The sequence below is a fragment of the Dreissena polymorpha genome, chromosome 9, assembly GCF_020536995.1.
Source record: "Dreissena polymorpha isolate Duluth1 chromosome 9, UMN_Dpol_1.0, whole genome shotgun sequence".
NCBI lineage: Eukaryota > Metazoa > Mollusca > Bivalvia > Myida > Dreissenidae > Dreissena > Dreissena polymorpha.
Window position 1 is genome coordinate 87,524,017 of NC_068363.1, and position 15,497 is coordinate 87,539,513.

The 15,497-nt window shown below is 35.7% G+C and overlaps 1 protein-coding gene and 1 non-coding gene across 4 annotated transcripts in view; one reads left to right on the forward strand and one right to left on the reverse strand.

Moving 5' to 3' along the window:
* LOC127843601 (b(0,+)-type amino acid transporter 1-like) overlaps positions 1 to 15,497 on the reverse strand; it is a 63,554-nt gene that overhangs the window by 34,773 nt on the left and 13,284 nt on the right. For all 3 annotated transcript variants that reach the window (XM_052373286.1, XM_052373287.1, XM_052373288.1), the window contains exons 2-4: positions 14,977 to 15,114; positions 14,003 to 14,104; positions 9,299 to 9,425 (exon numbers count right to left, since the gene is read on the reverse strand). In XM_052373286.1, the coding sequence (XP_052229246.1) occupies positions 9,299 to 9,425; positions 14,003 to 14,104; positions 14,977 to 15,114 (367 nt within the window). The remainder of the gene's footprint in view (positions 1 to 9,298; positions 9,426 to 14,002; positions 14,105 to 14,976; positions 15,115 to 15,497) is intronic.
* Positions 9,901 to 9,973, forward strand: Trnar-ccu (transfer RNA arginine (anticodon CCU)). The gene has a single exon. It is a non-coding gene; the product is annotated as a tRNA-Arg (tRNA).

Consider the following 15,497-nt stretch of genomic DNA (forward strand, 5'->3'; position numbering starts at 1 on the left):
ATTTCTTTTCTAACGTAATTTGATTTAATATAGCACATAAGCTATGTTTATTGTTAAATATGTTGAAAATTGTATGCACATCCTTCAATTTTAAAATTAAAACAACGTTATGGCTAAATTGATTAATTTACTGCTGAAAATACGAATGATGCATGTTGCATTTTTATTTTTATTTCAAAAAGTAAACGGTAAATCTGTCTATTTTTTGGTATTTTTGCTGTATATAGTGTTTCTATAAAAACTTAATTTAAAATATAACTTAAATGATACTATTTTGAATTTTATGACACTTTGTTTTTAACCGACCCAATTTTTACTTGGCTGAAATCACTTACATTTCATGGCGCTATTCCATAGATTAAAATTTGTAAAAAATAAATGTCTGTAAAAGAATACTTATTTCATCTTGTTTAAACTTTAAACACCTTTACTGCATCTGTACACACCAACTGCATGCCCACATTTGGAAATTTGAATGAATTATGGAACTTTTATATACCCCAGGGGTGAAAATAAACTGGACAAAAGCCGAGCGTGAGGGTGGTTTTGAAAAAATCGGTTTATTTTTTTTAAGCATGGAAAGCTACCTACAAATTTGCATGTAGTTTAGTGAAATGATGCTGATTAGGAAAATAATTAATTAAATTATATTTGGATATGTGCCCATTAGAGGTGCGCAAGCTTTAAAAGGTAGAATTACCGAAATTCCCGTTCTTACACGTTGTAGCATGGATCGGGTATTGAACACGATACACGTGTGTATTAGCACCCTACTGTAGTCCCGGCGGGGTTATCAACTGCACCAATACACCGGTAAGCAACCAGGGGAATATCATATGAAAAAAGAACTATCATGCATGTTTGTTTTGTTAAAGTGTGTCACAAAATTTCCCTAACTGCCGATGTCGGCTATAATCTCGGTATAAACATGCAAAGAAATTAACATATATATAATGTTAATGCCGATATGTTATTGGACATTTTGTATGTCAAATGTTCATTATTTGCATTAAAATTAAGACGATTGTATTGAACACGATACACGTGTGTATTAGCACCCTACTGTAGTCCCGGCGGGGTTATCAACTGTACCAATACACCGGTAAGCAACCAGGGGAATATCATATGAAAAAAGAACTATCATGCATGTTTGATGTGTTAAAGTGTGTCACTAAATTTCCCTAACTGCCAATGTCGGCTATAATTTCGGTATAAACATGCACAGAAATTAACATATATATAATGTTATTGCCGGTATGTTATTGGACATTTTGTATGTCAAATGTTCATTATTTGTATTAAAATTAAGACGATGCTTATTTGCCAGAAAGCGTTTATTTCAAATTCAAAACAAGCAATAATCATACATAATACCAAAATATAAAACTAACAAAATGGCAACACTCTCGCTTAACGCAACGTTCAGAAGCACGCGCACTTAACAAAATTATTGCAACTAATGCAAGCTGTAATTAATATGTGACTACTTGCTATACAACCAGTATCATGCGAAAATTGATCTTATTTAATTGTGGTTCCCTCTTTGAATTTATGTTGCCTGTCGACTTTTAGAATAATGTGTCAGTAAGAAATGTATTGCTTGCTCTACAACCAGCATCATGCGAAAATGGATCTTATTTAATTGTAAATCCCTCTTTGAACTTAAGTTGTCAGTCGACTTTTAGAATAATGTGTCAGTAATAAATGTTTTTCTTCAGTTTCACATGTTTTTTAAGAAAATTTAGTGAAAGATGCAAATGTGTCTTATTAATTTTTTTCTGTGTCTTCAATGTATCTTATTTATATGTGACTGCGTGCTTATTTTTTTTTCAAGAAATGAAAGATGCAAATGTGTCTTATTTTAATTTTATCCATGTCTTAAATGTGGCTTATTTATATAAGATAAAATGATATACTGCCAGTGTCATGCAAAAAAGGATCTAATTTCTTAATATCCACATTCACGCTTTGTTCTTTATTAGCACCGTCTTTAATTAGGCTATCTATTTAAAGTACAGATTACTGTGAACTTAATAATTGTGCAACGGTGATGTTGATCCATTATCGTTGTTAATTTAAAATGTAGACAACAAGTTAGCAATTAATGAAATCAGTTATTTTGGAAGTAAATCTAATTGTTTCTGTACAGTAGCCAGGTGGATGTGTATTGAGCGGATAAGATAGGGATCACCACAACAAGTTTCTAATACACAGTATAGACTTCCCCTATTATTATTAATTACCTGATTGGAATAAAAAAAGTGTTAAAGATCATTTCATGTGAAAAGCAGGATTTCTGACATAATTTCAATCGTTTTGCTTTTATACACAATTTCATGGAACAATGAATATATTGGCGCGATGGAACACAATTTATAAATCAAGCTGACAGTATAGTATCATTTTTTAATTATGTGTAATTTAATTCGCATTTCTCCCTTAACTCGTTCAATGACACGTGAACTTATATCAATTATAAAACATCACGTGCATCATTAAATATTTTTTTTTAATTATGAAAACATATATGTTCTACATGGTTTTGTTTAGTTTTTTTTCTCAACCAGAGAGACATTATAAAACATTGTTATATATAAAGCGCTTTACTTTTCTACATTACATAAAGATATATCGATTTTTTTGTTAAGTGTACGTGCTTGACATATTTATAAAAAGGCAGTGTTTATTTTTGTAATAAAATCGAAAATTGACATTTAATTTGATGCAATCCACATTGTTTAGCGGCCAAGCGCAGTATTCCGCTCTCGGCGGCCGATGGTGTATTGCAATATATACAATGAAAAGCTGGGTTTCTGACATAATTTCAATCGTTTTGTTGACGCGGAAGTGCTTTTTGGTGGCCAAAAATACTATTGTTCCCTTTATTTAAACCTAAATCAGTATTTTTTTACACTTGAAGGTTTGTACAGCGGGGATTTCGGTACCGGCGCGGGTTTATGTGCTTGTTAAGAATTACCGAAATCCCCGCTAAGAGGCAACATATTATCCTGATTTATGCTTTGATTAAACATTGATAACTAAATTGCAAAAGTGTTTAGCATATTGTAAATAAGGTAGTACGATATCATTTGTTTCATCAGATTTGTTTGGAAAATACTTTCTGAAGACTTATTATTACTATGTCATGTTATATTTACATATACTTTTGTGTAACCAATGTTTTAAATGTACATTTTACCTTTTTTACATTCGTTTACACATTTTTCACATTAATAAACTATTTAATAATGGAAAAAATATTCTGATAAGAGTGTTTAAATGATTAACACTAATATGATTGTGTACAAATCAACATTAATGCAAAGCCAAAACCCAAACATAATGACATATAGACCCTTTAAGGCGTAATATGGGGGATTGGCGTAAACATGGGTGATTTCGGCTCTGGGCGTACGAATGTAGCAGTACCGAAATCCCCGCTAATTATTTTCCAAAAGAAGTAACCGAATGGGAGATAATACATGTCACTGGTTGCTAATGAAAAAAAAAACACTATAATAATTTTGTTGACACTTGAAGGTTTGTACAGCAGGATTTCGGTACCGGCGCGCGTTTAAGTTCTAGTGTAGAATTACCGAAATCCCCACTGAAAGGCAACTTAATGCTGTCAAGAGTGCTTAATAATTAAAATTAATATCAAATTTGTTGCACCTTAACATTCATGTGAAGTCAAAAACCATTCATACCGATGACCTATTGACCCTTTAAGGCGTAAATATGGGGATTTCGGTACTAGGCGGGCGAATGTAGAATTACCGAAATCCCCTTTTCATCATCGCACATTAGTGTAACATAAATTTTAACACAATATATGTAGGGAAACTCATATGAATCGCGTAATGTGAAAATGATTATTATGCTATAATTCGACCACGAAACTTGACGTGACTTAATACCGGACATTATGGAATGGAGCTACGCTTGCCGTATTTGACATAAGACCCATTTTCGCAAATTATCTTATCAATGCTTATATGAATTTGATTGCTATAATCTTATGCGTATTCGACACGGAATTATTGTCAAGGTTTTTCATTTTGTCAATATTTATCATAGCAGGGGACATTGCTGACATCAATATGGATACTGTTTTCATTTTCTGTCGAGAAATGATATGACTTATTATCAAGATTATTTTATAGTACGGTAGCGTTCTCTTCACAATTGAGATTTATTTGTACAGGTAAATTGCTCTTATACTCACCATTCGGACTCGACGATCGGCTCGAATAAAAATGTTAGTCGCTTAAAAGTACAAATTCATCATATTGAGCACGATTATTATTATTATTATTATTATTATTATTATTATTATTATTATTATTATTATTATTATTATTATTATTATTATTATTATAATTATTATTATTATATAGCTTTTAGAAACTTATTCCTTAAAAAAAATCCCATTGGAAAAAAAAATCCCATGGGAAAAAAAATCCCATGGGACAAAAAAATCCCATGGGAAAAAAATCCCATGGGATTTTTTTATTATTTTAAAACACGATATAACGCGTTGAAATCGCGAGAAATGCTCATCATTTGTTAAAAGGTAGTGTTTCTGAAGGTTACATGAATAAATCTCTAAAAATCAGAAAAAAATCCCATGGGATTTTTTTTTTCCCATAAAAAAATGGGATTTTTTTTCTATCAAAGTAAATTGAACGAAAATAAGCACAAATGCTTTAACAACGCTTAAAATCGATAACTAAGCACAAACGAACGTGTTTTATGTTTTTGAAAATCCCATGGGATTTTTTCTCCCATAAAAAAAGCTGGAGAAAAATCCCATGGGAGAAACCAAAATTCCCATGGGATAATGAAAAATCCCATGGGAAATTACAAAAATCCCATGGGAACCCCAACTTTGCAAATAAAGTTCATAGTGAAGAAAACGCATTTAACAAGCAAAAATAACCAATTATTAATCACAAGTTAGACTTTTATCTTATACTTTATCACAAATAAGCAAACCTTCAAGAAAAAGGGTACTAAAGTTTGCGAAATTTCGGTTTCGCAAAGTTTTTCCGGTGGCCGTTTATTGCCAAAACAACAGAGAATGGTTCTTAAAAAGAAACGTGAATTTCTCAGAAACCACACACACATGGAAATGTTGATGTTGTCCTTACAATATCAACTACGAGGTCAGACAGCCTTGAGCACATGAAAAAGATAACGATGGAGAACGTTATTAAACTGAGGATACTGAAAGACATAACTGCCACAAGTGACGTGACCAAGAGTGTAGCTCCGAAAGCCGGAGGTTCGCCATGTCTGATGTAACTCTGCTTGAACAGACCAGACAGTCCTCTCGTGATAAATCAGATAATCACGAGTGTGGAAACATTTATCGGGCAATTGTGGTAATGAAATCGTGCCCGGCACTCCTCATTGCGCTGACATAGATGATGCTCAAGGCCAAACAACGAAAGTGACCACGACCTCACTCCATCCGCCGGCAAATAGATATTGCTAGCCACCAAGAGACAACCATAAGAGGTTTATATGAATGATGAACATTACATTCCAGCTAAGGAATTCGGTGGTCTTGAGCATATGAAGAAAATCAAATTGGAAAACGCCATCAAACAGCGGCGTCTAAAGAACAAACAGGCCAGCTCGAATGTTCAAAGATCACTTAATGAAAACGATTGTCCGAAAGGCGGAAATCTGACTGGACATATGCTTCAAACTTGGCATACGCCGGACAAGGCCTTCAGTCATTCAGAAAAACAGGTGGATGTAAAGACGATAGCGTATACCTCTGTCGCTCACTTTTACAAAATCCAGATGGATATCGCGGAAGCGGAAAGACTGCGGCACATAAAAGGCATTCACTAGAGAATAGAAATATGGAAGACCACCGAAAGAAGCTGCAATGAACTTGACAGAGGCAAGGAAAGTGAATACAGCTCCGTGGCGCATTTAAGGATGGTTCAAAAGGAAAAATGCTGCAAGAAATCGCAAGATGGATGCAATCACGTCGAAACTTGATACGTGGAAGGAACCGAACCCGGGAGGCAAGTATTCATTACATACGCAGAACAAGTGGGGAGCAGATCCTTCGCTCTTTCATGCAGGCCAAACGACAGAATGCAGCATCCAAACTGAATACCTGGCAGCAAAGGTCCAAAATGGCGACATTGTCTTCAGATAGACAGACGTCAATGTCGAAACACATCGGACAGATTGAGTCCTTGACAATTAGCGTCCACAATACCATATCCAAGATTGACACATGCTTAGTCAAGGCATCAAAGAGTACAGGAGGACAAGTTGCATCATGGAGCAAACACCTGAAGGATGTTTTTAGCCCAATTCCAAATATAATAAAACACTTTATATTGCTGCTTAAACAAAAATAAGCAAGGTGAGCATGATGAGCTGCACAAATTACAGCCACAAATTAGAAAGCAATGTAACGAAATATGCTTTAGCGTCTCAAAGAAGCGACGGATCTCCGATGACGAGCAGAAAAACGCAGATATTACACTCACAAAACATGGGCAATGACGGAATCACGTTGTCTTCCGGTGAATATGAGTGAATTGAACACAGGTCACGCAATACGGACAACAATTTCCGGTTCCCGTGTACCGAAGTTGAAGTAGATGCGCGGCTTAATGAACTGCAGAAGTTCCTTCGCGTATCAATCTTTGTAGAGATTACGAGACCTTCAACATTCGACTGAAGCGAGGGTGATAGCGGTTGCTACATGTCGTCCGGTGACAGTGTTCTCCCTGACAAAGCCGCTATGGAATTCGTTCACCTTTGCCTTTTAGTGAATTTAGCTTTTGGATTATGGGACATATCTCATCGTTTCAAGCAGAAGTAACATCTTTTTATTATTTCGTGAATTTTCTAACACATGTGTTGCAGAAGAAATTTTGTGAGAGTCTGAGACTTGTATAATTGGATTTAGCAGGTTTATAACGTCAAATGTGTTTATTTATTGATGACATCTTAATTGAGTTAGATGATTATATATTAACCTTTTTTTATTGAATGTGTATATCTTCTGTATAGAATTGGGTTTACTTATATACGTTGAAAAATAAACAAAAATATGAAAAAGAAACAGTAGCTATCAAATGTAAATCATATAATGATTCATGCATTGGCAACCCCTCCTGTCCTTAACGCATTTGCTCCATCTCAATTGGAAAATTACATAATTATCTTTTATATCTGCAAGAAGCCAATGCGTTTGTGCATGCAGCAACTGGTATATTTTTAACGCAATCGTTTGATGTCATTGGCGTATCAATCTGGTGGAAATTGTCTCGGTACACACGCAAGAGACATCAATTTGCTTTCAAAACCTCCACCATGACACAACAAGGTCCTCACATTTCCAAATGGGTTGTGATTGTATGTTTCCTTACATTTGTGGATGAAATAATCGTCGTTGAATCGCACTATATGTACATTGTCCTATCTTTAAAATAATGCTAAATATGTTGAAAAAAAAGCTCCACCTCAGAAATGGCATTGGCAAATTTATTAATGTTTCGCTCAAAAGAAGTGTCACCATTGAGAAGCGGCCATGATTTGCGTGAATGGTGAGATGTTACTGTGTAGATGTGGAGATCTTATTTCATACATATGCAATAAATTATTTGCAAAAAAAGCTCCTACTGGTTTGTAAGAAAGGCGGACAGACGCTGGTAACATATCAACCATGTATGCCAAGGACGATACTTATTTAATTTTATTTCATTGCAATTTGTTATGCACTAATACTTTCACTGATCGTTAACAAAACATGGAACAATAACGTAAGCAAGCTAATTATTACATGTCCTTCATTTTAGTGTAAACATGTTAGCATGCTCTATGAAGTTTATTTTTGTAAGATTTTTCTACAAAATGACGCCCAAATCACGACAAACTATTAAAATTCATAAGTTAGCGACTAAATGAATGAGCCTCATCCGGGAACACGGGTCTTATCGCATATGCGTAGTGCCGTTGTCCCAGATTACCCAACCTTTTCCGCTTTTATGGAATTAATTTTCAGAAAAAGACTCTTTTTAACGAAAATCCGGTTTAGGCGGAAAAAGTCATCCCTGTGCGGACTGCACAGGCAAATTTAGCACGACACTTAACGCACATGCATTTAGCCCCATTTTATTCAATAAACACGACTGTAAATAATCGTAGTTGCTTTCATAGAAGATTACAGTTCGACATAGATAGATAATCGTCAAGAGCCCTCCAGACGCTTGTAGGTATGTACACAGTCTAACTCCTGAGGTTAGGCGTGTTTGCTTACCTTAAGATAACCACGTGGGCTAATTAAGTTGTCAAAGCTCAAACAAGCAGTATGGAAATTCAACAATTTTATCTTGCTCTTTGTTGACTTTCGGGACATTTTTTATCGGACAAAATTGTGTTGGCAAAAGTGACAATGTAGTTACCGGTTGGTCACACACTTTTTTTCAATCTGACACGGAAGTGCGTTGCGCGAAGCTTTTAAATGAATTGTATGTGAATTATTTTTTTAAGTTCACTGAACAGATTCAGTCAGAAAAAAGCAAACGGTTGATGTTGATTAGAAAACAGACTTGATCCTAACCTCGAACGGTATGTTCAAGAATAGGCCTAGCATCCGAAATAAATAAAGGATTTTTTTGCATAAAGTATTTTGCGCCAACGAAAAATAAATATTTATCAAAAAAAAAAATTGCGCGTAATCTTCGTTTTATGATGTATTACATATCACAATTAATAAACCCGGCGTTTAAAAAAGGTTTCATTCTTACCCACTCAATTATTGTTGAGTAAGTACAAAATCCATATAAGCTTCCAAAGATATTTGCATACAGACAAACGAAAGACAGTTATGAACTTTCCGGAGCATTAAAAGACATACAATGTATATAAAACGAGCGCGCTTTTACTGCATATAAGCGTCGCTCTAGGAAAACGGGGATAATGCATGTGTGAGTGTGTGTGTGTGCGTGTGTGCGTGCGTGCGACGTGCGTGCGACGTGCGTGCGTGCGTGCGTGCGTGCGTGCGTGTGTGCGTGCGTGCGTGCGTGCGTGTGTGTGTGTGTGAAGTATCGTCTCAGTCCGCACAGGCTAATCATTGACGACACTTTCCGCTTTTTCGTTTATATGAATCCTCATCTCAGCGAAAATCCACTTAAAGCGGAAATCGTCATCCTTATAAGCCAAATCGGACTGCCCATTCTACTCTTGGAAGACATTTAACGTACATTCGTGTTCCCAGATAGGAGTTCAAATAATGTAAGGGCGGTCTATGTCTGCGTACCTGATTACGATGACGGAAGTCCACGCGAATAGGAACGCGGGCACCTGACCGAAAGCTTCCAGGATATACGCGTACTCCCCGCCCGACTTCCGGACCAGCGTTCCCAGCTCGCTGTACGTGAGAGCGCCTGGAAAAGATGGTGGTAAGCATATGGGCCGCGTTCTGCGAAAACTGGGCATAATGCATAGGATTAATGTGTGTTCGTAAAGCGTTGTCCAGCGGGAAAAATGGGCTTTATGCATGTGCGATAATGCGATTGTAAAGCAGACATTGACATACGTAGAAGTGTCATAGTTAACAATCACGCTATAATCAATATCAGTCGATCGTGGGGAACAACGGGTTGTTGTGGGTTTTAATTGAAAATAAAGCTTAAACATAGTTTTTGCAAACTGATACAATAATCGTGTTGTTTTTTTTAAAGAAACGTTTTAATTGTCTGGCGGTTTTATTTAAAAAAAAAACTCAACTAAATGTGTTGAGTTCTACAGGTACAACTAGTGCTACTACAACGACGTTTACTATTTCTCCGACTATTTCTACTACAACTACTCTTTACTACTTCTTACTACTAATTATTTTACCACTATTGATTCGTGTAAGCCTCCGTGGCCCAATGGATAAGGCACCGGCCTCCTAAGCCGGGGATTGCGGGTTCGAGTCCCGCCGGAGGTTGTTTATTTTGATCTGTACGGTTTAATCATTGATATATTTTTGTGTTCGGTATTTAAGATTATAGACACACAGCTGCCAATCTACAAAATGTTGATTACGGGAAAATGGTATTACTTAAAGTCATAAAACAAGATTACTTTTGCATATTTAAAGGGACGTTTTGGTAAATTGAAAAAATAGAAAACAAAATGTTTCAGATTTGCAAATGTTTGTTGTAGTTATGATATTTGCGAGGAAACTCTAAAACTTAACATTTATCATGCTCTAAAATATCCATTATATGCATCTTTTGACGATAAAAACCTGAAAAATAGTAAGCGTTACAAACGCGAAAAAATTGAAAACATTGTAGAGTTCTGTTGATATCGTTATATTCTGTGAAATCACGAGGATTGTGTACATACTGTATACAATACACCAATCAACGTATGTGCACGGATGTTACAGTGGTTTATATTAATTGGTTTGTATTCCAGGGGTCAGTGGTTCGAGCCTTGTTATGTTTACTTGTTTCTTTCTTTGATCAATATTATTCTTGTATGTTGTTGTTTTTGCTAGACTATTCTGACCCATTGTTTACATTTATGAAGTTTAAAGCATTTAATGAAAAACTTCAATACACGCGAACATATGTGAAATGGACCCTTTAAACGTAAATATAATTTTGATTAATGCGTTCTGCTTAAATTGGTCTCAGCCTACTCAAGTCCTTCCTTTACGAGCGAAATGCTCCCTTCCGTTTAAGGAGAGTTTTGTACCCAAACTTGAAGGCTGAACGTTCGGACGCTCGGTTGGACGAACGAGAACTTTAAATTTATGTATGCCTCCGACAGTGTCTGGAAATCGGACAGTATAAAACAAGGCTTTGCATGTATTTGTCATATGTATTAAGAAAATCAATTTCTACAACACCAACTGTACATCATGTGTGCGATATAAATGTTATATCGCCCCATTGGTCCTAAAAGGTACCAAGTGACATCTTTATAGTTTTGAGAAAATAGCGTTTGAAGATTTGAAAGTCTACATCAAATTAACTTTAGACAACTCAGGACTGTAATTGTGCACATGGTTAGATATAAATACAACCTTCATGCTTGCAAAAAGTGAACATGTTCCAGTTATCAATAAGCGATAATTGATCAATTATGTCATATGGTTCCTTTTTGCATAATTCAATATTAAGGTGAACAACATGCAAAAAGATACCATATGCAAAATTGAATCCTTTTTGCACGAACTATTTATGTGTGTTGTATTATAAAAAAGGCACACTAAGGTACCAACTATGACATATGGTACATTATTGCATCACACAAAACTGGAAAGTGAAAATGATGATTATACTTTATTAACAACAGTTAAGTATAAACGTTTATTAAGATGTGACACATCTGTAAAGGTAAACAATTAAAATATTGTTAAGGTTGAAAAACAATAGTATTCTTTAAAATTTATTTTGCAAATGTCAGTTTTTTACAACAATGCCGAGAACCCATACTATCCACATTGTCAACATTTTTCACTCAATATCAGTATCTTAATCATCCGACTCCATGGGTACAAAATCCTTTTTCGTGCTGATCGTCGGTAAGGACTAGTAAGAACAATGAAACTCCTCAGGAATGATTTCTTGTGAGCATAAATTAACAAGGTCATTTTTCTTTTGAATCGATATTGGCAATTTTGTGTCGTAACAACGCTTTAAATCTGACTCACAAAGTTGACCAAGTGTTCTGAACACCTTTCTGTTATCTTGTTGTTTTCTGTACTTGAAATTCCTGAAACTGGTTGTCCACTTGACCTTAAGCCAGTTTATTCTTTGTACAGTGACTGATGTTTTCAGGTTTGTACAATTTTTCTTCACAAAGTCTTTGAAGTCCATGACATGATTGTATTTCATTGGTATAGTTACAAATGGCTGTGATTTTCTTACTAGAGAAATTAAAGTACACCATTGGGATGGAACATACACTGGTGTTACTTTTTTGAAACGTTTAATAGTTGAATGGACTAAATCGCATTCCATTTGGGAATGGCCTAAAAGTAGAAATTTGTAGCTAATGGCTCTCAGGTTGGGTACTTACCGCTACACTTGTACCTTTTGTCTATTTTTCAACAATATTATTGTATCTCTCAATTTATTGGCAAGTACACTTTGACTTATTCTCCTTATCTTATTTTTCTTTCGAATTTTCAATTTCTTGGTTTTCTTTTTATGCTCCCCCAAAAAAAGTCCAAGTGTCCGTGTGTCAGTCCGTGCACAATTTTTGTCCGGGCTATTTCTCAGCAACTAATGACCGGAATTCAATGAAACTTTATGGGAAGCTTCACTACCAAGAAGAGATGTGCATATTATCAGCGGGTTCTGGTCAGATGATTTTTCACAGAGTTATGGCCCTTTGAAATTTTCCATTAACTGTACATATAGTGCAATTCTTGTCCGGGCTATTTCTCAGCAACTAATGAAATTTTCCATTAACTGTACATATAGTGCAATTCTTGTCCGGGCTATTTCTCAACAACTAATGACCGGAATTCAACGAAACTTTATCGGAAGCTTCACTAACAAGAGGAGATGTGCCTATTATCAGCGGGTTCTGGTCGGATGATTTTTCACAGAGAAATGGCCCTTTGAAATTTTATATAAAAAAATCTTGTCCCCCCAACTACTGTGCCCTCAAGACGTTTCCTTTTATCTGAATATATAGTGCAATATTGTGACAAAAACAACTTTGGGGAGCATCACATGTCTCCGACGGTTTCTTGTTCAATGAAGTTTCTCTTTGCTTGTTCATTTGCACAAGTCTCTTTTTTGTCTTAAGCTTTTTAACATTGAATTCTGAATCAGTTTAATTGATCTCATCTTTGTTATGATCATAATTTTCACCATCAGCACTATCATCATGATCTGATTCACTATTACTTTGATAAGTTTCCTTTTACCTGGTTGATTATTTTTTCTACCAAGATCAGCTAATGGAATATCTTCAGTAACTGTAGTGTCGGAATCATTGCCTTTTGTTTGCGTTGCTATCATAGGTCTAAACAGTTCCTCTTATGTAAATGAATGATAAACTTCATCGGACCAAACCTCGTCTTCTTTCTGTACGTGAAGCAAATACCACCATATAGTGAATATATTGATTATACTTTTTTAAATAAAATTAAAACTTATTTCTGTAAAAACTGTGAAATTATATCTTTTGAAACGTTAGTACATATAAAGTATGTTCTTCTCCTGACTGCTCCAAGAAATATAGTACTATCATCCATGATTATTTTATAATAAAGAAATCAACTCTTTCAAAAAAGATGCAAGCATTATATTAATTATTAAGTTTTCATTGTTTTCATAACTAACTGGTAACATGTTTAAAGTCATATGTATAAAATCTCAGTATGTGTCTGCTCTCTTCACTCTAATAATCACCAAATGAAGGTGCAAAAACTTATCCCTCATAATTATCATCTGTTAATTACAAGACATCTTAGGTTAACAGGATAGTTTGATAGTGTTATCAGTGTCTGGAAAGTGTATTCATTGTTGAGGCAAAAGGTACAACATAAACCAATTGATTGTTACCTGCGTCTGGCTAGTGTATTCACAGTTGTGCTAAAAGGTACCAACTAAACACATTTATATTTTTTTTAATGTGGACACATTCATTTCATGTCTGCAAAAAGGTACCATGTGTCATATGGTACCTTTTTGCACTGATATTTATTTAAATTTCCCACACACTATTGGTGCAACAAGGTACCATGTGTCATATGGTACCTTTTTGCACAAACAAATGTTGCAATTTTCTCTTGGTACCTTTTTACATTGTCGTATATCTTAAGAACCTTAAAAGCTACAGCTTAGATATTTTTACAGAATGTAGATTATACAAAGTCAAAATGAAATATAATAAAATGTCATTTTTGACCAAAATGTCATATGGTACCTTTTTGCACCAATGGGGCGATATTATACCGCTCCGAAAGTATTGATTAGTATCATCGTAAGGAGTGGTCGTCACTCACCCAGCATAGCGAGCACACCACTTCCGGTCCAGACGACCAGCGAGAGGCCGACCGACTGCGTCATGTCAAGGACACCCTTCGGCGAGATGAAGATACCGGAGCCTGGAACACACGCGTTGATTCAACTACCAGATAAATTGAGCCGCGTTATCGGAAATCTGTTCTTAACCCATTTATGCCTAGTGGACTCTCCCATCCTTCAAAATTCGATCAATTTATTTCCATAATTAGGGATATCTTGTATATTTATTTCGATATTTAGAATATTTCTTACAAAAATTCCTTTAAGTAACAGCGCAGACCCAGATGAGACGCCGCATCATGCGGCGTCTCATCTGGGTCTACGCTGTATGCCAATGCCTTTTTTCTAGACGCTAGGCATAAATGTGTTAATGTTGTATGTGCGTAAAGTGTCGTACCAGATAAGCCTGTACAGTCCGCACAGGATAATCAGGGACGATACTTAACGCTTCAACATGAGTTTTTTTAAAGAAGAAAGTTCCTTTACAAGAAAAATAATAAAAGCGGAAAGTGTCGTCCTTGATTACCCATTGCAGTTCGCACAAGTTATACAAGAATATGGAACTAATCAACATTCAGTTACGTCGATAATCGTTTCATGGGAAATTCAAACCATACACTATACCATACATATTTAAGCCAAATGATCGCTTGAATGTTATTAAGTCAGCAGCAGATTGGTTTAATTAAATGATAAAACATGGTGCTATCCAAATGTGCATAAAACTAAACGGTGAAAGTAAACATTAGCCCAGTAGTCCCGATCAGATGCACTTTGACACGTTCCTAGTCCCTTCAAAAATCAAATTAAATGTAAGACCTGTCTAACTCTATTCAAGTTGTAAAGTATAAGTTTCCAACCCTAGGATACTGATGAGCAGCAAACAGCTGGTTGCATATGCCGATTGTCACTCTGCTTCTGAGCAGAAATGAGTTATCAGACTGTGTCTCACCAATGATTGTCCCCACGATGAGCGATATCCCTGACAGTAGTCCGACCTCCTTCTTCAACACAACCTCGGTCTCCACGGTAACGGACTGGGCCAGGCTGCTGTTTGACATGCTGTCCGTCTTCTGCTGCTTCTGTCCATCTACAAGCACAATACACGCATTATATGAAGCTATCATTCCCACCTTCAAGCGATATAAACGCATTAAAGGGCGCTAAATTCACCATCTGGAAGCACAATACACGCATTATATGACGCTATTTTTAACCATCGTCAAGTGAAATACACGCATAAGAGGACGCTATTTTTAACCAGCGTCAAGTAAAATTCACCTATTATAGGACGCTATTTTTAACCATCGTCAAGTGAAATACACGAATTATAGGACGCTATTTTTAACCAGCGTCAAGTGAAATACACGTATTATAGGACTGTATTTTTAACCATCGTGAAAAGATATACACGCATTATATGACGCTATTTTAACCATCGTCAAGTGCAAAAGACGCATTACAAGACGCTAG